The 25,680-nt window shown below is 37.5% G+C and overlaps 1 protein-coding gene across 2 annotated transcripts in view; it reads right to left on the reverse strand.

The window, feature by feature from the left end:
- The window catches only part of ZFYVE9 (zinc finger FYVE-type containing 9), a 195,671-nt gene that overhangs the window by 28,400 nt on the left and 141,591 nt on the right, over positions 1–25,680 (reverse strand). For both annotated transcript variants that reach the window (XM_004438556.3, XM_004438555.3), the window contains 3 exons: positions 12,534–12,758; positions 10,228–10,310; positions 2,719–2,823 (listed from right to left, as the gene is read on the reverse strand). In XM_004438556.3, coding sequence (XP_004438613.2) covers positions 2,719–2,823; positions 10,228–10,310; positions 12,534–12,758 — 413 coding nt within the window. The remainder of the gene's footprint in view (positions 1–2,718; positions 2,824–10,227; positions 10,311–12,533; positions 12,759–25,680) is intronic.

Genomic DNA, 25,680 nt, shown 5'->3' on the forward strand with positions numbered 1-25,680 from the left:
AGAGAATGTCCTTTAAGCTAACACTTGAACAATGAGTGAGGGTTAGGCAGGTAAAGAATATAGGAAGTGTGCATTAATAAGGAAATAGCTTGTGCAAAGGCTATAGAGCAAAAGAAAACATGGTTTAGAAAATGAAAAGAAAGACTATGGACTATAAACAGAGAAAATGAATGAGAGGAAAGATAAAATATTGTGGTGATTAAACTGATGTATAAGAAATTACTTTTTCAACTATAAAGTAAAGCAGAATTATTAGACACAACACAATACAACTGTCCAGGACTGTGAGAGAGATAATTGAGTTGAGTTGAAATAAACATAAAATATGAGTTGAAATAAAAAGTGAATTAGAAGAGAAGTCAGGGGGCTGGCCTCATGGTGTAGTGGTTAAGTTCACAAGCGCCACACTGGCAGCCCGGGTTTCTTGGGTTTGGATCTTGGACGCGGACCTACACACCGTTCATGAAGCCATGCTGTGGCAGCATCCCACATACAAAATGGAGGAAGACTGGCATGGATGTTAGCTCAGGGACAATCTTCCTCACCAAAAAAAATAAAAAATACACTGTTTAAAAAAAAAAAGGAAGTCAGTCTGCTAAATCAGATTCAGAAAAATAAGTGATATATAATTGGTAAACTTTATTGAAAATGAAACGTAATAAATGACAAGAAATACAGTTACTGTTTTTGAACAAAGATTTTTGAATTTGCATAACCATAAACCTAGGAGACAGAATTCAGATAAAGACAGATAATATGAATGGCAGCTGTTGTCATGAATGTCCTCAGTCAGGAATGAAATAACTATGGCGGCCTCACAGCTTTCACAGATATAATCATATAAACAGATCCAATTCCCAAACATAAAGCACGATCTTGCAAATACCAAGGATGGCAATGTACATTATCTGCTTGGGGATGACACCTGATTATCTTACTTCTGGTCAGTAAGCTCCCAGAAGGCAAGCATAATGTTCTTACTCATCTTGGTATTTCATATCACAGAATATATTTAATAAATGTTTGCAAAATAGATAATAAAACTTCAAATTTGAGAAATAAAACAAGTTTTCAAAGCCTAGTCTCTTTTAAGACTATTTAGGGTACACATTATAGAGGGCACAAATTATATAAAAATTGTTCACTTTAAAGATTTGACTCTACCTAGTCTAGTCTATTACTGTTCGATATCCCAAGGTAGGACTATCTAACAGCCAAAAACTGCTAACTGTATCCCAGAAAAAATTAAGCATACATTCTAGCTACTATTTTCTACTGTCATGAAAAAAAGACATCACATAGAAAGCCATGGGTAAAGCCTTTCTTCACATAGGTCACTCCCATAATAATGCTGAGGCCTGAGTTTTTAAGTCCATTAAGACATTTATGTGATTCTAAGTGCATATCAAGTACAAAATGTTTATTGAATGAATGAGTAGGGGAATAAATGGCTGAATGAAGAAGGAAAAAAAGAAAGAAGAAAAGGAAGACAGGAAAGGAAGAGAGGGAAGGAGAAAATTATTTTATATCAAGAAATAGTGGAAGATGTAATTAAGAAGATACTATCCTGCCTAATAAAATAACAAATTTTAACCATTATTATATCAAACTAAGTTTTTTCGTGTGTGTGTGAGGAAGATCAGCCCTGAGCTACCATCCATGCCAATCCTCCTCTTTTTGCTGAGGAAGACTGGCCCTGAGCTAACATCCGAGCCAATCTTCCTCCACTTGATGTGGGATGCCACCACAGCATGGCCTGACAAGTGGTGCGTTGGTACGTGCCCAAGATCCGAACCCAGGCCGCCAGCAGCAGAGCATGCGCACTTAACTGCTATGTCACGGGGCCGGCCCCTCAAACTTTAAAAGTAAAATTTCTCTCTCTCTTTTTTTTTTTTGTGAGGAAGATCAGCCCTGTGCTAACATCAGCCAATCCTCCTCTTTTTTTGCTGAGGAAGACTGGCCCTGGGCTAACGTCCGTTCTCATCTTCCTCCACTTTATATGGGATGCCGCCACAGCATGGCTTGCCAAGCGGTGCATCGGTACGCACCCAGGATCCGAACCGGCGAACCCCACACCGCCGCAGCGGAGCGCGCACACCCAACCGCTTGTGCCACCAGGCCGGCCCTAAAATTTCTCTTTTAAACCACAATGATTACTACTAGACATTTTAGAACTGATTTAAAAAAATTTTTTAATTCAAGACAGACTCCCCACGGCAAATAGGCAAAGAGTATTATTTATATAATTCTGTTAATGTGTGCATAGTATGCATAATTTAATTTTAGTTACCAAATACAGCTTAATTCAAGATGCAATCATTTACTTTTGGAACCTTACATAAGAGCCATTTTGGGACTTACGGTGAGCTGTGGTTAAACATGAAGGATAGTCAAAAACAATATATACTTACAGTAAGAGGGAAAAATGAAAAGATTCCACCACTAATATTATAAAGTTAATTTTAAACTTAATCAAAATGCAAATCTATTCCTATTATAGCATCAGAAGGTCAAAAGGCACAACCAATGACTAAATAAATCACAAATTTAACATCTTGCCTTTCTATTATGAAATTCCCCATCATTAATCTGTCATACAATATTATGAACTGATTTCACTGTCAATTAATTAAAAATAAGATTTATATGTAATTATGTATTTTTCATCTTCATTCACGTATTCAATTATGAAAAATATGCCTTCGTGGTAAATCTTACCTCATTGTATCTGTTGCTGGGAATTTTGATGCTGGTTTTCCGAACTTCCATATCAACCACCAAACCCTGAACTACTGGTAATGTATACTGGTAATTTCTGAAGTCCTGGGAAAAAGCAGATTGAAGTGGAATAAAGAATTCATCAGTGGCAGAACATGATTTATAGTAATAAAGAATGTGAAAGTTGAAAGATCTTATTTACTTAAATAATAAAGAAATGTGTAATGAAAGCTCCACTTATGTATTCTAGCTCTCCAATTAGACCTTAAACTCTTATAAGGAAGTAGACCAAACAGTTTCGTATGCCCCTTATATACAATATTAAACAAATATTTGAATGCTTACCCTGCTTTATCACCACTTAATATTTTCTGTATTTATTTGTTAACTGTCTCCTTCCTCTAAGGTAAGCTCCAAGAGGGTAGGGACTCTCACTTGTTTTATTCTTGTTATATCCCAAATGCCTGGAGCATCCTAGACACTCCATGAATATTAGGAGGGTAAAACATATACATACACATACAGACACCATATCCAGTGTGGCTGAAGCAAAGTGAGCAAGAGTGGTAGGAGTAGAGGTCAAAGTGATAGCATAGAGCTAGATTTCACAGGGTCTTGTAAGCCACCATAAGGACCTTTGCCTTTGAGAAGGCTTTTGACCTATTTTAACAGATCTGACTTCTTGGTAAAGAACAGATGGTAATGGAGCAAGGATAGAAGGAAGGAGATCAAATAAACATAATAAAAACAATCCAGGCAAGAGACAGTGATAACTTGGACTAAGATGTAAATAGTTCAAAAGGTGGTGAGAGGGGCCGGCCCCGTGGCTTGGTGGTTAAGTGCACGCGCTCCGATGCTGGTGGCCCGGGTTCGGATCCCGGGCGCGCACCGAGGCACCACTTCTCCGTCCATCCTGAGGCCGAGTCCCACATACAGCAACTAGAAGGATGTGCAGCTATGACATACAACTATCTACTGGGGCTTTGGGGGGAAAAAATAAATAAATAAAATCTTTAAAAAAAAAAAAAAAAAAAGGTGGTGAGAAGTTGTTAGATTCTAGATATATTTTGAAGGGAAAACTGACACTATTTGTCACTGGACTGGATGTGGAATATGGAAAAAAGATAAGAGTCAAAGATGATTCTGAATTTTATGGCCTAGGCAACTAGAAGACTGCAACTGCCATTTACTGAGATGTAGAATACGATGCAAAAGGGAAGGTGGCAAGTCAGAAGTCTGTAGGAGAAGAACCAAGAAAGAATGGTGTCCTAGAAGGTAAAAAAAAATGTACAGATACTGGTAAATGGTTGGATGGAACTGTGTGAAAATTATCTTCTGATTACTTTTATTAACTCAGGGAAATTGGGGCTAGGTTATCAGCTGAGAGTGAGGAAAGGAGAGGAGGTACTGGAAATTTGAGAAGAGATAATGTACAAATAGTCATCTAGGAGAGTAGGAATGTATTATGGGCAAGGAAAGATTGCCAGGTAGGTCTGAGGGCTTCCTTAACGGTATAGGTCATGAATCTAAAGTAAGACCAGTGAGTATGCTACTCTTTTTGTCTTCACTCATATTCAGGCTTGGATACAAGTTAAGAATGAAGGAAGAATTAGATCCACGCAGGTATGGTCGAGTGACTTTTGATACAGGTGTGAAGACAAATAAATGAAGAAAGGAGGATAGTCTTTGACAAATGGTACTGGAACAATTGGATGTATAAATGGAAAAAAAAAAGCTTCAAACAATACCTAACAATCATAAACAAAAATTAACTAAAAATGGATCACAGACCTAAATATAAAACATAAAACTATAAACTTTTTAGAAGAAAACATAGGAGAAAATGTTGGTGATGTGAGTTTAGTCAATAAGTTCTTAGATATGATACAAAAAGCAAGCTCCACAAAAACATTAATAAATCGGACTTCAACAAAATTAAAAACTTTTGTTCTGTGAAAGACATTGTTAAGAGAATAAAAAAGAAACCACAGACTAGGAGAAAGTATTTACAAATGATACAAATCTACTAAAGGACTTATATTCAGAATACAGGAAAAACTCTCAAAACTCAACAATAAGAAAACAACAAAATTTTTAAATGGGCAAAAATCTGAATATTCACTAAAGAAGATATAAAGAGGGCAAATAAGCACATGAAAAGATACTCAATCATTCATAAGAAACATACAAATTAAAATCACAAAATTTAAAACTACTAAAGTCCTATTGGAATGGCAAATATTAAAAACAAAAAAGAAGAAAAAAACAAGTGTTGGCAAAAAAAAAAAAAATTCTTGTACTTTACTGATGAATGCAAAATACTGCAGGCATTTGGGAAACAGTTTCACAGTTCCTTATAATGTTAAACATACAATAAGGCTCAACTATCCTACTCCCAGGTATTTACCCAAGAGAAATAAAAACTAATGTTCATACAAAATTTTATACACGAATGTTTATAGCACCTTTATTCATAATCACCTAAAACTAGAAACAACCCAAATATCCATCAACAGGTGAATGGACAAACTGTGGTTAACACACACAATTGAACACTACTCAGCAATAAAAATGAATGAACTATTGATACTGAAGGGTACCAGAATATGCCACCCGAAAATATGCCTCTTGTTAATCCGTCTTTGGCCAGTCTAATTTACAGGGCCCCAGGCAAAGAACCTGAGATGAATAGAGGAAAAAGATTTTATTTCCTCCCCAACAATACATTTAACACCATCGATGAATTGCAAATGCACTATGATAAGTAAAAGAAGCCAGACTAAAAAGGCTACATACTATATAATTCCAATTATATGACAGTCTGAAAAAGTTAAAACCATAGAGACAGAGGATCAATGGTTACCAGACATTAGGGGTGCACCAGCAAATTTTCTGAAGTAATGGAACTGTTTTGTATCTTGGTTGTGACAGTGGTAGTAACATAATTCTGCACATTTGTTAAAACTCTTGGAAATGTACTTCAAAAAAGGTGAATTTTACTGTATATAAATTTTTAAAAAATTTTGTAAAGAAAGAGAGATTTTGCCAAGACACCACAATAGAAGGCAAAAGAGACAAATGAACTAGAATTATGTAAAAAAGTGATTTTAAACATGAAATCATGGAATCTTAAGACAGATAAAGAGAAAAGCAAGGCGCGGGAAGACATGGAAAGGTGTTGGAATCAACAGACTGTAAGTCTTGGTAAGCCAGAGATACAGAGGGTGGTGATGAGAGTGCAATGCTTCAGTAGATGATCCAATAGATGTTAGTATAAATGAATGATAGAGGCCATAAAAACTTGAGAGAGAGAGAGAGAGCCATCTTATAGATTAAAATATAATTTTAAAATTTCCTTTTCATTTCTGGCCAAGATGGAGAAAAGGGGACCAGATTTACCCTCTTGCCTGAAACAACCAAAAAACTGCACAAAACACATAAAACAATGATTTTCAAGACCGAATCTCAGGCAACAAAGGACAGTGACCCTTGAGAGATAGGGAACAAACAAGATGAGCTGGCTGATTGCCCACGTTACGCCTTAGGAGCGTTTCCATGCTCCAATGCAGGAAGGGGGAATCCAGGCAGAGGCTGGCCGATTTCCTGAGTTGAAGAAACCAAACTGAGAATCCAGAAAAACCAAGGTAGCTAGAGTTCGCAGGACAGAGCATCAGAGAAGAGAAAACTGCAGAGAGAGTACTCGGAAGATTTGCAGAGGGTCCCACTCTAGTATTCAGCAGAGTTCTGATTAGCAAATATGTGTAAGGATACTTCTTCGGGCCAGTGAAAGAACCACTTGAAATGATTATTGGGAACATTATCTGATACACAGGTCTGGGAATAGTGCTTTTTCCCAAAATCCAGGTAGGAAAACCTCATAATTGTGGCACTGGGTAGAGTATTATTGTATAATAAAGAATCTCCCTGGCCTTTGTCCCTGGTTCCTGGGAGGTAGCCTCTACACTCTTATAATTTCTTGAGTGACAGGAGCGTCTTTGTTATTCATGGTGGACCTTGATAAGTCTATGTTAATTTGGTGACTCATGGTGGGCCCCTAGATCGTTTATGCTAACAAGATGACTGAGGGTGGGGGCTGGCCATCCCAGAAAGATTAACCATGTGATTAGAGATTGGGGCTTTGAGGTACATGATATCAGCCCAACTTCTGGGGAGGAATGGGGCACTGGAGAGTGTGTTCAATCACATGGCCAATGATTCAATCAATCATGCCTAGTAAGGCAACTCCAATAAAACCTCAGGTCACAAAAGCTCAGGAGCTTACTAAGTGCATTTTGTTACACATTGATATACCAGGAGGGTGACATGTCCTGGAGGACACAGAAACTTCTTGTCTGGGACCCCCCCAGACCTTTCACTATGTGTGTCTTCTTTCAGCTGGTCCTGATTTGTATTCCCTTCACTATAATAAAACTGTAATCATCAGCATAGCGCTTTGCTGAGTTCTGTGAATCATTCTAGTGAATTATCAAATGTGAGGGGGTAGTGGGAACCCCTACATTAGTATCCAGTTAGTCAGAAGTAGTGGGTGACCTAGAAACCCTTGAGCTTGTAGCTGGTGTCTGAAGTATTAACAGTCTTGTGAAGGACTGTACTCTTTTTTTTTTTTTTTTTGGTGAGGAAGATCAGCCCGAAGATCTTCCTCACCAAAAATGTTAGATCAGAGCTAACATCTGTTGCCAATCCTCCTCTTTTTGCTGAGGAAGATTGGCCCTGGGCTAACACCCGTGCCCATCTTCCTCTACTTTATACGTGGGATGCTTGCCACAGCATGGCTTGATGAGGGGTGCGTAGGTCAGCGCCCGGGATCCAACCCTGCGAACCACAGGCCGCCGAAGCGGAGCGTGTGAACTTAAACACTATGCCACTGGGCTGGCCCCTGAAGGACTGTACTCTTAATCTGCAAAGTTTGGCCTAATTCTAAATAGTGCCAAAAATCATTGTAAGTACTCAGAAAGGTCTTGCCTTAGTAGTGGGGAAAAATTAGTCCTATACCAAACACGACTTTGGTTTTACCCTACAAAGCTTAAAAGCGAGACTGGAAAGGACCAAACTGTTTCTAGGTAAATTAACTGTGTTACTTGCAACACAACCCAAAAACATTTATAGGGGGTCGGCCCGGTGGCACAGTGGTTAAGTTCATGCGCTCCACTTTGGCAGCCCGGGGTTCGCCGGTTCGCATCCTGGGCACAGACCTACACACCGCTCATCAAGCCATGCTGAGGTGGCATTCCACATAGAGCAACCAGAAGGATGTACACTATGACATTCAACTGTCTACTGGGGCTTTGGGGAGAAAAAAAGGAAAAAAGGAGGAAGATTGGAAACAGATGTTTAGCCCAGAGGCATCCTTCCACAAAAAAAAAAATTTTATAGGAACACAAAAACATCCAGCACCCAGGAAGGTAAAATTGCAATATCTGGCATCCAATAAAAAATTTAAAAATACCAAGCATCCCAAGAAGCAGGAAAATACAACTCAAAATAAGGGAGAAAAAAATCAATGGAAACAGCCAGAACTTACACAGATGTTAGAATTACCAAACAAGGATATAACAGTTATTATAATTATATTCCAGATGTTCAAAAAGTTAGGTACAGGCAAAGAAGATATAGAAGATATAGAAAAAACACTTCTAGAGATGAAAATTATAATGTCTGAGATTACAAAAAAAAAAAGATGGAATTAATGGCAGCTTAAACATTGCAAAATAAAAGATTAGTGAACTTGAATATATAGCAATAAAAACTGTCCAAAATGAAACACAGAGAGAAAAAAAAGACTAAAAAAGAAATAAAAAGAGGATTAGCAAGCTGTGAAATAATGTCAAGCAGCCTAAGATGTCTGTAACATTAGTGTCCCTGAAGGAGAGGAGGGGGTAGACAGAAAAAGTATTTAATGAAACAATAAACCCACAAATCTAAAAAGCTCAACAAACCCAAAGCACAAGAAACATGAAAAAAACTATACCAAAGCACATAATCAAATTGCTCAAAACCAGCAATAAAAAGAAAAATTTAAAAGCACACAGAGAAGGAAAAAACATTATGTAGAGAGGAACAAAGACAAGAGGGAAAAGAGATTTCTTGTCTGAAACAATGCAAACCAAAAGACAGTAGAGCAACATCTTTAAAATACTCAAAGAATAAAACCAACAACCTAGAATTCTACATCTAGCAAAAATATCTTTCAAATACTAAGGTGAAATAAAGATGTTAGAAATACAAATGCTGAAAGAATTCATCACCAGCAGACCCACACTACAAGAAATGTTACAGGAAATCTTTCAGGCAGAAGAAAAATGACACCAGATGGAAATACAGATTTACCCAAAGGAATGAAGAGCACTGCAAATGGCAACTACACGGATAAACTCAAAAGAGTTTTTCTTATTGTTTAAATCTTTTTAAAAGATAACTGGAACTATAACTACAACTGCATGACAGAGTGAGAAAATAAATCCAGTCCCCAAAAAGCAACTAAAAAGCTGGGCAAATGGTTTTTTTAAAAAACAACCATTTCAGAGCTCTGGAATTAGACCAAAGGTATGACACACTGAGAAGTGTTTATTCATGAAAACTACTGACCTTCAAGTAAGAACAGTAGAATTGAGTCTGCAACCTACAGGGCTGCCCCCTAGCCCTGTTAGGAAGTTCAACCAGGACAAGGTAGTCTATGAAAACAATAAGCTTTGCTACTTGAAGGATCACGATTTGGAGTATTATCAGTTAAAGTGATAACCTCAGTGGCTAGTAAAGAGAGAGAGCCAGCAGCTCTAATAGCCTGAGGTGCTAGCCTGTTTGGGGCACCTAATGGACAGGCAGACCATCAGAAATTTAACAAAGAAGGTTCTGGGAGGTGAGATAGCCATAGGGAGCTTCATAACTTCTCCAAATATCCAGGAATGACCTTAGTCTGTGCATACATGCAGCAAAGACCTTAGTGGGCCCAAGCCAACCAAGGTCCTTGGTCAACAGAATCAGAGCCTGTGCCAGTGCAGAAGACACATGAGAGAGCACAGCAGAAAGGAAAAGAATGAAGTTTGAATTCCAGTCCATACACAGATCCATCAGCAAAGAATGGAAGCCTTACTGGCCTAAGGTATTTGAACTCAATCTCTGACCAATCTTTGGCTGGACTATAAGCTATATTAGAAAGAAGAGACACCCCTAGGATGGATGCCAGGTTTAAAATAAAAACAAGACATAATACTAGGTGTTTTAATTATACATAAACGCTAGTCCTCACAATAATCCTGCAAGGTCACTTAGATATTAAGTGTATAATCAGCAGCTGGAATCTTGTACTATCTCACTCCAAAGCTCCATATACTTTCCAAAGAGTATATATGTTGTTCTTTTCCTCCAGCATATATCTTCACCCGCATGAAGCAGCAGGGGCACTGCTATCAACAGAATAATAAAATCCTTCTCTTCCTTCTCCCATACAAACCCCAGTAAGGAAAAAGAAAATAAAAATTTTCAACTTACTGCAAGAAGATTCATGATGGTATGCCCCGTCTCTCCAAACAATGGCTTCCGAAACCTGACACTGAACAGCGGACACGGATAAACTATGGAAATGGGAAATGATCAGACTAAGTTTGGCAGCTTAAAATTTTGGTAAAAGAGACATCATGGTTGACATAGTTTTCAAAATATAATTGTAATGGCTCATTAGAACGTATGAAATTTAGGGCTCAAAAAGTATTTACAATGGTAGCATCACAGACAAATCCTGAGCCTTCTACGAACTCTTACCAGAGTTAAGTCTTTTGATGACTTGAATAAGCCTCTTGATGCAGCTGTTTCAAAAATGACCAAAAGGTCTTACGAAGCACGCTTCTTCAAACTGGATTAATATGACCCAGGAAACCCAAGTATCTCCTGATTCCTCTGTGCTCAAGAAGTCTAGGGCTGGCCCCATGGCTTAGGGGTTAAGTGCGCACGCTCTGCTACCAGTGGCCCGGGTTCGGATCCCAGGCGTGCACCAACGCACCGCTTCTCCGGCCATGCTGAGGCCATATCCCACATACAGCAACTAGAAGGATGTGCAACTATGACGTACAACTATCTATTGGGGCTTTGGGGAAAAAAAAAAAAGAAGGACTGGCAATAGATGTTAGCTCAGAGCCAGTCTTCCTCAGCAAAAAAAAAAAGAGGAGGATTAGCATAGATGTTAGCTCAGGGCTGATCTTCCTCACAAAAAAAAAAAAAAAAAGACGTCTAAAAGAGTTCTCTCTTATACATCTCCCAACCAGGACCCTCCTTAAGAAAGCCAAGGGCCCAGCCCTGTGGCTGAGTGGTTAAAGTTCTGCATGCTCTGCTTCAGCAGACTTGGTTTGTGGGTTCGGATCCCGGGCGTGAACCTACTCCACTCACCAGCCCTGCTGTGGCAGTGTCCCACATACAAAAAAATAGAGGAGGGTTGGCACAGATGTTAGCTCAGGGCTAATCTTCCTCAGGCAAAAAAAAGAGGATGATTGGCAATGGATGTTAGCTCAGGGCGAATCTTCCTCAGCAAAAAGAGAAAAAAAAGACAGCCAAATACAAGGTGATCCTATTAACTGGCTCACTTCTTGAACTTTATGGTTTGAACTGCCTGTTTAAGACAGGAAGATACACATGTTGTTTCCTCTGCATACCAACCTTCCTTTCCCCTACTTCATTCAGTTGATTCAAATGCCTCCTTCACAGTTCAGTCCAGAGGCACCTTGGTCTAAGAAATGCTCCTTATCCAATTCCTTCATTCTTGGTAAGTTAGAGCCCATCTTGGGGCTCCTGAAGAACTTCGTTAACTTTGAGCATGTGTTTTAATACAGTATACTTCTATAATCATGATTTCTGTATGTCTTGCTTACAAAGGTTCCCAAGAGCCTATAAAGAATGTCTTAGTCATTTCTGAATTCCCAGGATTCATGACACATAGTAGGCCTTTATTAAGTTCTTGTTGAATTAAAGAATAAATAAGTGAAAGAATGAAGCTGACTTGATGAGAACATACATAGCTTTATGGTTTATAATTTTCTAACATATATGTTTTATGGTTTGTGAAATAATTTTTCATTACCTCATTTGATCCTCTTAACAATCCTATGTAATATCAAAGGCAAGCATTATTATCTCCAGTTGCAAAAGAAACTGAAAATCAGACAACTTGAGTGACTTGCCCAAAGTTACAGAGCAAGTAAGGTGGCACAGTTAAGAACCTTATTCAAGTGGTCTGATCCCTAGACCAGGGCACTTTCAATTAGGTGAAGCTATAACATTTAAAACTAAGCTTGCATTTAGCGCTTCATGTCTTAAAAACAAAATCACAACTTAGTTGTACTGCTACAACCATGGGCAAGGAAGCTCTTCTGTTGCTTACCTTACCAACTGAGAGTGATCTCTATACCACTAGTTTCCAGTATGTGTTATCTTACATAAAATGTTTGTCATAACTATTTTCCAAGCTGGTGACAAAAAATATGCTCACCATATATACATATTATAAAAAATAAAGTTACTTGTTAAGTTCAAATTCATTTTTTCTGAAGATGATCATGTATTTATCATGAACTATAAAACCAGTAAGTTTGCAAGGTAATAAATAATCACTAACTTTCTCATTTGATATTTTCAGTCCTTCCCATTACAGCCAAAATAAGTTGAGAAAATGACGAAGTTTAGCTTAGCTATTTCAAAAGACTACTTCTGCTGAATTGTACCACCAGGGGGGTTCTAAATACTTCAGGACTTTATTTAGTCATGATGTTTTGGTCATATGGCTTAGAAGAAGAAATTTTACTACTTACGTCGATATTCAGCTCCAAGTCTCAACATTAGTCGGATGGGAAACACTTTAGCCCAAGGAGTTTCCCATTTCTGGATGAGAATCCCAAACAAGTAAGGTGGGGTTGGGAGTACTAGGTCTTGCAGTGACTGATAAGTAGCAGTCACATATAAGAATCCACCATGTTCTTTACTGCCAAGGAAACTTTGACTGAAGAAGGAATGTCCCAAGTTGCCCACAACATTCCCTAAAACAAAAAAGTTCATTAATTACTTTCTATCAATAAATCAATCATATTTTTAGTAATCAACATTACTCAACACTGGGCCAGACACTACCAAACACTGATTCCCAACCTTTCACCACCAAAGACCCATGTTTATAAAGTTATTTTTTAAATAAATGGCATTTATTAAATGAAAATTTGTTTTCCAATTTTATCAGGGCTTCTGGTGAGTATGACGTAACTTATATTATCACACTGTAGAAGCCTGTCTAGGTAAAAGCCAAAAATATTGATGCCTTCCTCAAATTGTACAGCTTTACTATATGCATTATTATAGAGGCCTCAGGATAAGAATTATTGCCTCAAAGGTTATGAAAATGTTAAGATTAGTTACCTGCTCTCATAGAGCTTACAATCTCATTGGGTGAATAAAGTCAATTCATGAACATAATGAATTAAGACAATGGGTACAGTTACGCATGAGACATTGAGGGAAGAAGAAAATTTACGGAGAAGGTAGTACCACAGACAGGATTTATTCTTTGTAATTCTGGTTGAGACAAATATGAAACATACACAACTTAGGGCTTATTTAAATCTATATTAGGCACGTTTTTTTTTCTTTTAACTGCAAATGCTCTTTACTAGGCACTTTCTAATTCAAATTTTTTTTAATAAAACAGTAACAAATTCGCCCGTCATTAAGGAGACATTATCCTCAGTTTAGAATTACAAAAGAACTTCCCAACAAGAGCTGTTCAATAACAGAACAGCAGATATGTTTACTAGACATGTGCAAGCTTCCTTTGATACCTCTGAAAGAAATAATACCAAATACAGAAATCCCCATCAGAGAAATCAATGCTTATTTTCCTCAAAAACACTTTAGTTTTCATAGAACACTTTGGTGATGGTCATAGAATCCTTGAGTAGAGTGAGAATCTATGTTGATAGTAGAGTCCACAAGTGAAGGGAGCACCTCTCCACAAAATTCAGAGAAGCTTTGTGGCTGAGAGCCATGTTCACCTGGACATCATCATCTGCCAAACACATTTAGGGGTAATACTCTTGCCCCAGGATTAACCAAATCTGGCTGCACATTTAAGCTGCTGGGCCAGATCTATAAAAATAAAAAAAATCCCCATATCAAGGAAGCAGTATGGTTTTTTGAAAAAAATCACAGATTTTGGAGTCAGAGATATGAGTTTGAATACTACTTCGATCACTCACTATTGTACGATTTTTGGTCAAGTTACTCAACATCTATGAGCCTCAGCATCCATGTAAAATGGGAGAAATTATACTAAATTTCAGACTTGTTGTGAAGAACAAATGATGGAATATATGAAAAATGTCTAACAGGACCTGGCACACAATGTGTTCACAAAAAATTTTAACTATCATGTTATGCTGCAAATATACATATAATGATCAGCCAAAGATTAGAGGATTTTCTTTGCTTTATCAAAGATTTTAGAGTAAGGTTTATATAAACTTTCATCTTTTTACCTGGGGCAGGGAGGGAGGGAGAGAATGGGAGATAAAAGAGATAGAAGATTTTTTTCCCTCGACAACGACAAGGAGAGTACACAATAGCATTCCTCTAAAGCTCTAATGACAGCATAATGTTTATGTTTCATAAGATTGCCCTAGTGAATACAGCTCAGAGGTGAAAACTAGGTTGGTGTGGTACTCAAGGTATTCATTCATTATTCCTTTGGGATCTCCCTATCAGAGACTGGAGTCTATTACTGGTTATTTTTCCACAGATATTGATCACTTTTCTGCTTCTACCACTTAACAAGCCCCTCCCCACCCGAATAACATTTGGATTCTTTATTGTGTCTGCTTAGATTATAACATATATCGTCTATCCTTTAAGAATTTGCTTTCTTTTTTTTTTGTGAGGAAGATGCCAATCCTCCTCTTTTTTTGCTGAGGGGATCTGAACCTGCAAACCCCGGGCCACCAAAGCGCAGCACATGCACTTAACCACTTGCACCACCCGGCCAGCCCCTGCTTTCTTAAAAATTAAAAAAAAAATCTCTACCAATCCTAATGAGTGATTTAGTTTAGACTGTCATTTACCACCTTATCTACAAAAAAATAATATTCCATGGTGTAGATATGGTCAAAAATAAAACAGTGGGAATGAAAATCTGACAAGGAAAAGCTTTCATTTGAAGACTTAATCTGGGGCTCTTGAACTCATAAAGTCTGTTACTTATCTATACAGGCACTTCTCTATAGGAACATTCAATACAATGAATCCACTGAAGTAATTCTATATACCCCAAAACCACTGAAGAATCCATATAACTAAAATACACACCAACTCTTGCTTCTGAGCTTAAATGACCTGGCAAAGATGTCAAATGCTTTATATCAATAGTCTACAAGGCAATTTACATGGCATTAATCAGGTAATCATCAGACCAGTGCAATTAGGTTAACAGAGCAGGTACCAATCCCCTAAATTTTGGGGTTTATTTTACAGATGAAGAGATTGAAGCTCAGGGGTAGAGGTGAAGTGATTCTCAAAAGACACGAGGTAAATAAGTGGCAAAACAAGATCTAGAAAGCAGATCTTTCAATCTCCTAGTCTTTCCATATATCACACTTTCTTTAAAAAACACATATATAGTAATTTGCAATTTTCCATCTTAAATTTGGAATTGAAACTTTGGTTTTCAAGGTGCTTGCAAATAGCCATCTTTAAATTCAATTCACTTACAACTTAAATACCTATGTGACAATAGTTACCTTTTGTTTCAAAGCATATTTATCAATCCTCACATCAACTAAAATGGAACAATTTCCAAGCAAATGGTTCACTTATTAAAAAAAAATGAATATTTTTAAACATTAATATAACTAAAACTCAAGACATCAAAAGAATTTAGATAATCCCTTGGAGTTCTTTGTAATACAATAAACTGCAGTTAAGCATGAGTACTTCATATAAGGTCATTTCCTCAGTGGAGAACATCTGTGAGATTTACTATGGTAACTTCAAAAAGCTCAAGAGGCAGTTGATTGCTTCTTATGGTTCAAAACATGGGATTAAGAGAAGACACAGCTGAAATAAAACCTGAGTTCAGCCACTTACCAGCTATGTATGTGATCTTAGGCAAGTTACTTAAGACCTAAGTGCCTCTCAGTTTCCTCATATGTAAAATGGGAACAAGAACAGTATGAATCTCATACAGTTGTAGTTAGAAGAAATGAAAGTGAACATAAAGCAATGAATACACTGCCTAGCATGTGGTAAGTGCTCAACAAATATTAAGTATTAGTCTTAAATCACCTCTTCATAAATAATTCCATATTATTTTCTCATCAGTTGAAAAATTACTTTGCAAAGCAGCAATACCAAGGCTCCTTTGCTCATAGAAAGATACAAAATAAATTTACTTTACCTAAAAGGTTCATAATTAATTGGAAAAATAAAATAAAAGCCTGAACCATGAGATAACATTCTTTAACTGGAAAAACAATACAAGAAAATTACTGATGATGGGGAAAACACCAGTGAAGTTCCTCTTTCCCTGGAAACACCTTGGTTAGGAAACTTTTTCTTATTTTACAGATAAAAAAGTGACTTGCTTCAGAAATCAATCATTATTATAAACAGTGTAATTTTTGTGGCCATGAGAAATAATGGCAAGCTACTAAAATCTGAAACAATTACTAGGACATGAATTGATCAAGTATTTACCATATGATATATACTGCTAGATAATGACCCAAAAAAGAGATACACATATTAATAAAATATTTTCTAATATGCACAAAACTTGACTGACTGCCAGTCATTCTACAAACATTTACAGGATATCTATCATGTTTTTATAAAAATCTTATCAATTGTTTGAGTATATTCTTTGAAAGGCTAACTTATTTATTTATTTATTTATTTATTTATTTTTTTGCTGAGGAAGATTAGCCCTGAGGCGACATCTGTTGCCAATCTTACTCAGTTTTGCTTAAGGAAGATTAGCCCTGAGCTAATATCTGAGCCAATCTTCCTCTACTTTATATGTGAGTTACTGGCACAGCATGGCTGATGAGTGGTATAGGTCCGCGCCTGGGGTTCTGAACCTGCAAACCCAGGCCACTGAAGTGGAACGTGCCAAACTTAATCACTATGCCATGGGGCTGGCCCCTAAAAGGCCACTTTCTTTCTTTTTTTTTTTTTTTTTATTTATTCATTTTTTGTGAGGAAGATCAGCCCTGTGCTAACATCTGCCAATCCTCCTCTTTTTTTTTTTTGCTGAGGAAGACTGGCCCTGGGCTAACATCCATGCCCATCTTCCTCCACTTTATATGGGACGCCGCCACAGCATGGCTTGCCAAGGAGTGCGTCAGTGTGCGTCCAGGGTCCAAAGCGGTGAACCCCGGGCCGCCACAGCGGAGCGCGCGCACTTAACTGCTGCATCACTGGTCCGGCCCCAGGCTACTTTCTAAAAATCTCTTTTTTTCCCCTCTTCTAATTCACCTGTAATTTTTATTTTACATACATGTGGGGATAGAAAATGGGTAAGAGATGGTAGTTTAGTTTAAAAATATTCTAAATATATTTTTTTTCTAAGTTAATAGTGAGTATGCACCTATATTCTTAGGCTGAGATAAACTTCCACATTAAAAAATGAAAGATCATACTCCATTGTATTTGAGGCCTATAATTTTATCAGTAACATTACAAAATTATTAATTAAAAAATTCAAAGAAGATGATTGCAATTAATAATATACAAATCAGTAATATAGTGCTTTAAAGTTTTGCCTTTGATAAATCTATATACGAATGAAATTTATAATTTTATTTATTTTTTTTTCCCCCTAAGCCCCAGTAGATAGTTGTATGTCATAGCTGCACGTCCTTCTAGTTGCTGTATGTGGGACGTGGCCTCAGCATGGGCGGAGAAGCGGTGCGTTGGTGCCCGGCCAGGATCCGAACCCAGGCTGCCAGCAGCGGAGCGCGCGCACTTAACCGCTAAGCCACGGGGCCGGCCCAAGAAATTTAAATTAACCAAAAATTCATCTGTGTTAACTCAGGTAGCCATGATTTAAAGATACAAAATAAGTAAAACTTTAGAATGAGAGTAGGTGACAAAAAGAGATAGTAAAAACAAAAAAGATCTTTCAAAGATCTGAAATTATAGAAACTTCCCTGACCTGCTTGAGTGACCCATGGTATTCCTTTCTCAGGGACCAGAGATACTAGGCCTCAGAAACACTCTTAGGCTCACCAAAATGTTATTTTCCCTTGTTTCCAAGTCCCCGTGGGAACAAGAAGTCAGGAATAATAAGCACAGCATTTTTATTAACAGAAGTGTTCTCTCAGGACTCCTTTCCTCCAGGTGTTTTTCCACCAAATGACAAAAAAATGCTTCCTAGTGAGATCGGACCAATTTATTAATTCTTTTTATCTACAGTTTTTTTATTAAGCCTCTCCAAGGTGTCAGACTGTTTGTTCTAAGGGCTGGCACACAGGGTTGAGCCAGAAAGGTAGAAATCTTGCCCTCATAGACCTTACATTCTAATAGAGGAAGACAAATAATTTCAGTTAGTAAAGTGAGCGATAAATGCTTTGAAGAAAATAAAACAAAAAAGATAATGTGATAGATTGACGAAGGCAGAGGAGAGAATACTTGAGTTAAGAGGGTCAGGGAAAAAGCCTCTGAGGAAGAAACATTTGAGAATAGACCTGAATGAAGAGGGAGCCAACAAAGATCTTAAAGAATAGCATTACAGGTCTAGGAATAGTAAATGCGCAAGTTATGAGATGGAAATGAGTTTGATGGGTTCAAAGGTCAAAAAGATGAACAACATAGCTAAAGCAAACTGAGGAGTACAAAGAGATAAGGTCAAAGGGATCTTTAGTGATTAGATCACATAAGATCTTGCAGGCCAAAGGAAGGAGTTTAGAGTTTATTCTAATCACAGTGGGAAGCCACTGGAAGGTTTAAGCAGCTTCAATTGTGTCTTCATACCCAGCACTATGCTCCTATGCTACACAAATATGTTCTCAATTCACAAAGACCAGATTTGGGATACCCAAGGAAAAGTTGAGAGAAGATGAACATGTCTGTAAACATAGAATTGCAAATGATTGAAAGGGAACAAAAGCAGTTTTCAAACGTAAAAATGATTTAACTTGCAAAGTTGATAATATTCATATTCTATGTTTAAAATTATAATTGTCTTCTTGCTTTGTTCCGAAGTTAAATCTAAAAGTTGAAAATCAATACCAGTGTAAACCTTATTATGTCCAGGTAAATATTAATCAATTCACATTAATATTTCTCTTGAATTAATAATTTTCTTGGAGAGAGAAATATTAAATTGGAAGAATTCACTGAAGAATGTAACCTAGGATCCAGCACAAAAAGGCAAAGAGAAAAATTATACAAAAGAGCTGTTAAGGGATATCAAAGATTGATGTGAGAGGCTCCAACATCAAAAAGGAGTTCACAAGAAGACAATGTTGGGAATGAAAGAGAAGTAATATTTAAAGAGATAATAGCTAAGAATTTTCCAAATTAAAGAAAGAAATGTGTTTTCAGATCAAAAGTACACTTTGATATTCAGCAATAAAAATAAAAATCCAGGGGCTGGCCTGGTGGTGTAGTGGTTAAGTTTGTGCACTCTACTTCAGAGGCCCAGGGTTCGCAGGCTCAGGTGCTGGGCGCGGACCTACATACCGCTTATCAAGCCAAGCTGTGGCGGCATCACGCAGACAACATAGAGGAAGATGGGCACAGATGTTAGCCCAGGGCCAATCTTCCTCAGCAAAAAAAGGAGGCTTGGCAACAGATGTTAGTTCAGTGGTAATCTTCCTCACAAAAAAAACAAAGAAAAAAACATCCACTTATATGTACACATATAGACCAATGAAACAGAATAGAGTCCAGAAACAGATCTATACATTTAAGCTAAACTAATATTCAAAAGCAGTGCCAAGGTAATTCAATGGCAAAAGAATAGTCTTTAACAAATAGTGCTGTAACAATTGGATATCTATAAGCAGTTGAAAAAAAAGAACTTCAAGACTTACCTCACTCTCTCTACAAAGATTAACTCAAAATGGATCATAGATCTAGAGATGAGAGCTACAGCTATAAAACTTCTAGAAAAAAATATCAGAGAAAATTTTTGTGACTTTGGATTAAGGCAAAGATTTCTTAGGAAACTAAAGTATAAACTATAAAAGAAAAACTGATAAACTGGATTCACAAAAATTTACAACTTCCACTCTTTGAAAGACAATTAAGAAAATGAAAAGACAAGCGGTGGACTAGAATATATTTGCAAAATACACTATCTAATAAAGGACTTGTATCCAAAATTCATAAAGTACTAAAAACTCATTAAGAAAACAACCCAATTTTTAAATGGGCAAAAGAACAGCTACAGAAGGTAAATAAGCATACGGAAAGATGCTCAATATCATTAGTCATTAGCAAAATGCAAACTAAAACCACAATGAGATACTACTACACACTCCTTACAAAAGTAAAAATTAAAAAATAAAAAGGCAATACAAGGTGCTGGCAAAGATCCAGAACAACTGGAACTTTTCATACATTGCAGGTGAATAGATAAACAAATTGTGGTACATACACTCACTTTAGTATATAGCACGTAATTTTTTAAAGATAATGAAAAGTTCAGAAGAAGACATTACTTCTATCTGGGAGGATCATCTGAGAAGAATTCATGGAGAAAGTGGTCTTTGAGTGAGACTTAAGAGAACTGATAAGATTCAGATAGTTGGAATATTGAAAAATAGCATGGGGGTGGGGCTTATGATCATGAGTAATGAAGTAGGAAACCATCAGAATATATAAAGAACCAAGAAATGTTTAGTTTGGCTACAATGGAAGTACGGGGAGACTACTAGTGGGAAATGAGACTGGAAATATAGGATCAGATTATGTAGAGTGCTGAATGTTGGAGTACACAGTTTATTCTAAAGGCAATGTGGAGCCAATAAAGGTTTTACAGTAAGAAAAGGAAACACCCAAATATTAACTCTGGAAAAAATAATCTGGTAGATACCATTCCCATCTCATTCAAATCCATGTTCTGAAAGTTTGTTTGTAAAAAACAAGTACAAAACATGGAGGAAGGGAGAGGAGATGGGAAGAAACAATATAAAATTTAGAATCTCCCATGGCACTACAATAACCAGAAGGCATCTTGAAACTCTCAGAATGTCATTTCTCATGAAATACAATTTTCCCCCTCACTGTGGAAAGCATAAGCAACTACGAATGACAAAAAACACTTTTATATACTAAATAAACAACATACATACACACATATATACACACACACATATTATTATTAAATATATGTAGTTTAGATTAAAAATTCACAGGAAAGTAAAAAGAAAGGTCAATCAAGGGCTTCTTAGGCTTTTTGAGTGATTTATGGCAGAGTAACCACTAAGCAAGTGATAGAGTATTCAAGGCTTTCACATACTCAGGGGAAATTTAAGACACGATTTGCCAATTCTATACAGTGTGCTACAAAGAGAAAAAAACAATGAATTAGGATCATTTTAGAACACTTAAAATATGTTTCCACTTATTAAAAAAATCATAGTGAGGCTTCATGACATTAGCATCATGGAGGAGTGAGCTCTTCCCTTAGTCTCTCCCTACTAAGATACAACGAAAAGGACATTCATAAACCAACAGAGGACATTCATACAACACAGCAGACATCTGAGAGATCCACAATGCCATACATCTCAAGATGGGGATGCTGGACCCCTCCAGGAGTTAGTGGAAGGAGGTAAGGGAATCATTTCTCCCTCCTATGCAGCAGCGACCTAGGGGTGGGACCTTGTGATGGCCGGCATGCAACCCTGAGAGGAGAACGGAGAGAACGCACCCCTCTGTGGGAACACTGTGCCCTCAGAATTACCTCCCGGCCTATTGGAATGCCCCACACAGAGGTGGCTAAGCAATCACAGGGGTGTCTGCACCAAGCCGGGCAGACAGTGAGTGCAGAGCTGGGGCACGTGGGATGGTGAACACAAAAGAAAGCACCCCTCCTCCCCCTACCTCCTGGTGCACCAGCTCAGCCTGACAGCCTGAGCAGGGGATCCCTGCCAGAGGGCCCGAGGATACGTTTGTAAAACAGCGGCAGTGAGTGGGCAAACGCAGACGGCCCTGTCAGCACAGCTTCCAAAGAACAGGCACAGCTGCCAGAGATCACGGCAGGCTCAGAATACACAGTTCCTGCCCCCCCACCCAGTGGCAGCAGGTGGATCTGCGACCAGATACTACCACTATGCAAAGGCACAATCCACCCCACCAAACAGTATGAAGAGGTATATTAATACTCCAGGTTAGAAGGAAAATGACAAGCACCAGAAATCAATCCTGAAGGCACATAAATTTACAATCTAAACGACAAGAGAATTAAAAATATCTATCATTAAAAAACTCAACGAGTTACAAGAAAACTCAGAAAGACAGTTCAATGAAATCAGGAATAAAATTAATGAACAGAGGGAATTCTTCACAGATTGAAATTATAATGAAAAAATCAATCAGAAATGTTGCAAATGAAAAACATAATGAATGAGATAAAGAAAAATCTGGAGTCCTGAAATAACACAGTGGATATTACGGAGGACAGAATTAGCAATTTAGAGGACAGAAATATAGAAATTCTCCAAGAAATATCTGACAATTAGGAAATGCAACATAAGGGATTATAGGTATCCTAGAGGGAAAAGAGGGGGAGAGAGGAGCAGAGAGCTTGTTCAAAGAAACAATAGCTGAGAACTTCCCAAACCTGGGGAAGGAGCTGGAATTACAAGTAAAAGAAGCTAACAGCACTCCTAATTACATCAATGTAAAAAGACCTTCTCCAAGGCATATATTAGTAAAACTGGCAAAAATCAACAACAAAGAAAAAATATTAAAGGCAGAAAGGCAGAAGAAAATAACCTACAAAGGAACCCCTATCAGGCTTTCAGTGGATTTCTCAGCATAAACCTTGCAAGCTAGGAGAGAGTGGAATGATATATTCAAAATTTTGAAAGACAAAAACTTTCAGCCAAGAATACTCTATCCAATGAAAATATCCTTCAGATATGATGGAGAAATAAAATCTTTCCCAGATAAACAAAAGCTGAGGGAGTTCATCGCCACAAGACCCTCCCTACAAGAAATGACCAAGAAGGCCCACATACCCCCCCCAAAAAAAGAAAGAGTTTACAAAGCCTTGAACAAGGAGATAAACAGGCAGATGAGCTGCTCTCTATCAGGTTAGCAAACACTTATAACATTAAAGATAAAGGGAAAGAAAACATCAAAAATAAATATAATCATTACATTTAAACAACAAACACAACACAAAAGGGAATAAGTTGTGACAACAATAACTTAGTTGGGGAAGAGGCAAGGACACACCAGAACCTGCCTAGACTAAGGAAATAAGAGGCTATCAGAAAATGGACTATCTCACCTATGACATCTTTTATACAAACCTCACAGGAACCACTAAACAAAAAATCAGGGGTGGGCCTGGTGGCGTAGCAGTTAAGTGCACACGCTCCACTTTGGTGGCCTGGGGTGCACAGGTTTGGATTCCGGGCACGCACTGATGCACCGCTTGTCAAGCCATGCTGTGGCGGCGTCTTATATAAAGTAGAGAAAGATGGGCACAGATGTTAGCCCAGAGGCAATCTTCCTCGGCAAAAAGGGGAGGATTGGCATCAGAAGTTAGCTCAAGGCCAATCTTCCTCACAAAAAAAAAAAATTAAAACATAGCCACAAATGATAAATAAAGAGAAAACCATCATAGAGAACCACCAAACTGAATTGGCAGTCTGAAATACATGGGACAAGAAAAAAGGAAAATACAGAACAACTGGAAAACAAGTGATAAAATGGCAGCACTAAGCCCTCATATATCAATAATCACTCTAAATGTAAACGGATTGAATTCTCCAATCAAAAGACACAGAGTGGCTGGATGGGTTAAAAAATAAGACCCAACAATATGGTGCCTTCAGGAAACACATCTCAGCTCTAAGACAAACACAGGCTCGGAGCGAAGGGATGGAAGATGATACTCCAGGCTAATGGCAAACAAAAGAAAACAGGTGTTGTCATACTTAGACACAGTAAACTTCAAGATAAAAAAGGCAATAAGTGACAAAGACGGGCAGTATATAATGATAAAAGGGACACTCCACCAACAGGACATAACACTTAAAAATATAAACGTACCTAATACAGAAGTACCAAAGTACACAAAGCAACTACTAATAGACCTAAAAGAAGATATTAACAGCAACACGCTTATAATATGGGACCTTAACACCCCACTTACATCAATGGATTGATCATCCAGACAGAAAGCCAACAAGAGAATTAAATGAAAAACTAGGGCCAGCTCCGTGGCTTAGCAGTTAAGTGCGCGCGCTCTGATGCTGGCGGCCCGGGTTCGGATCCCGGGCGCGCCCCAAGGCACCACTTCTCCGTCCAGCGCGAGGCCGAGTCCCACGTACAGCAACTAGAAGGATGTGAACCTATGACATACAACTATCTGCTGGGGCTTTGGGGGGAAAAAAATGAATAAATAAAATCTTTAAAAAAAAAAAAATGAAAAACTAGACCAGCTGGATTTAGTACACATATATATAACACTCCATCCAAAAACAGCAGAATACACATTCTTCTCAAGTACACATGGAACATTCTCCAAGACAGACCATACGTTGGGAAACAAGGCAAGCTTCCATAAATTTAAGAAGATTGAAATCATATCAAGCATCTTTTCCGACCATAATGCTATGAAACTAGAAATCAACTACAAGAAAAAAGCTGGGAAAGTCACAAATATGTGGAGACTAAACAACATGCTACTGAACAACCAAAGGATCACTGAAGAAATTAAAGGAAAAATCAAAAAATATCTGGAGACAAACAAAAATAAAAATACACCATACCAACTCATATGGGATACAGCAAAAGTAGTCCTAAGAGGGAAATTCATAGCAATACAGGCCTACCCTAACAAGAAAAATCTCAAATAAATAATCTTAAACTACACCTAACAGAACCAGAAAAAGAAGAAAAACAAAGCCCAAAGTCAGCAAAAGAAGGGAAATAATAAAAATTAGAGCAGAAACAAATGAAATTAAAACCAAAAAACAGTAGACAGGATCAATGAAACTAAGAGCTGGTTCACTGAAAAGATAAACAAAATTGACAAACCCTTAGCCAGACTCACTAAGAAAAAAACAGACAAGGCTCAAATAAATAAAATTAGAAGTGAAAGAGGAGAAATTACAATGGATACTGCAGAAATACAAAGGATTATAAGAGAATACTATGAAAAACTATATGCCAACAAATTGGACAATCTAGAAGGAATGGATAAATTCTTAGACTCATACAATCTCCCAAAACTGAATCAAGAAGAAATAGAGAATCTGAATAGACTAATCACAAGTAAAGATATTGAAACAGTAATCAAAAACTCCCAAAACATAAAAGTCCAGGACCAGATGGCTTCTCTGGAGAATTCTACCAAACATTCAAAGAAGATTTAATACCCATCCTTCTCAAACTATTCCAAAAAATTGAAGAAGACAGAATACTTCCTAACACATTTTACAAGGCCAACATCACTCTGATCCCAAAGCCAGACAAGGACAACACAAAGAAGGAAAACTACAGGCCAATATCACTGATGAACATAAATACAAAAATCCTCAACAAAATATTAGCAAACTGAATACAGCAATACATTAAAAGGATCATACACCATGATCAAGTGGCATTTATACCAGGGATGCATGGATAGTTCAACAACCACAAATCAATCAATGTGATACACTACATTAACAAAATGAGGAATAAAAACCACATGATCATCTCAATAAATGCAGAGACAGCATTTGACAAGAT

Source organism: Ceratotherium simum, chromosome 22 (genome assembly GCF_057802395.1).
Source record: "Ceratotherium simum simum isolate JZ-2026a chromosome 22, ASM5780239v1, whole genome shotgun sequence".
Lineage (NCBI taxonomy): Eukaryota > Metazoa > Chordata > Mammalia > Perissodactyla > Rhinocerotidae > Ceratotherium > Ceratotherium simum.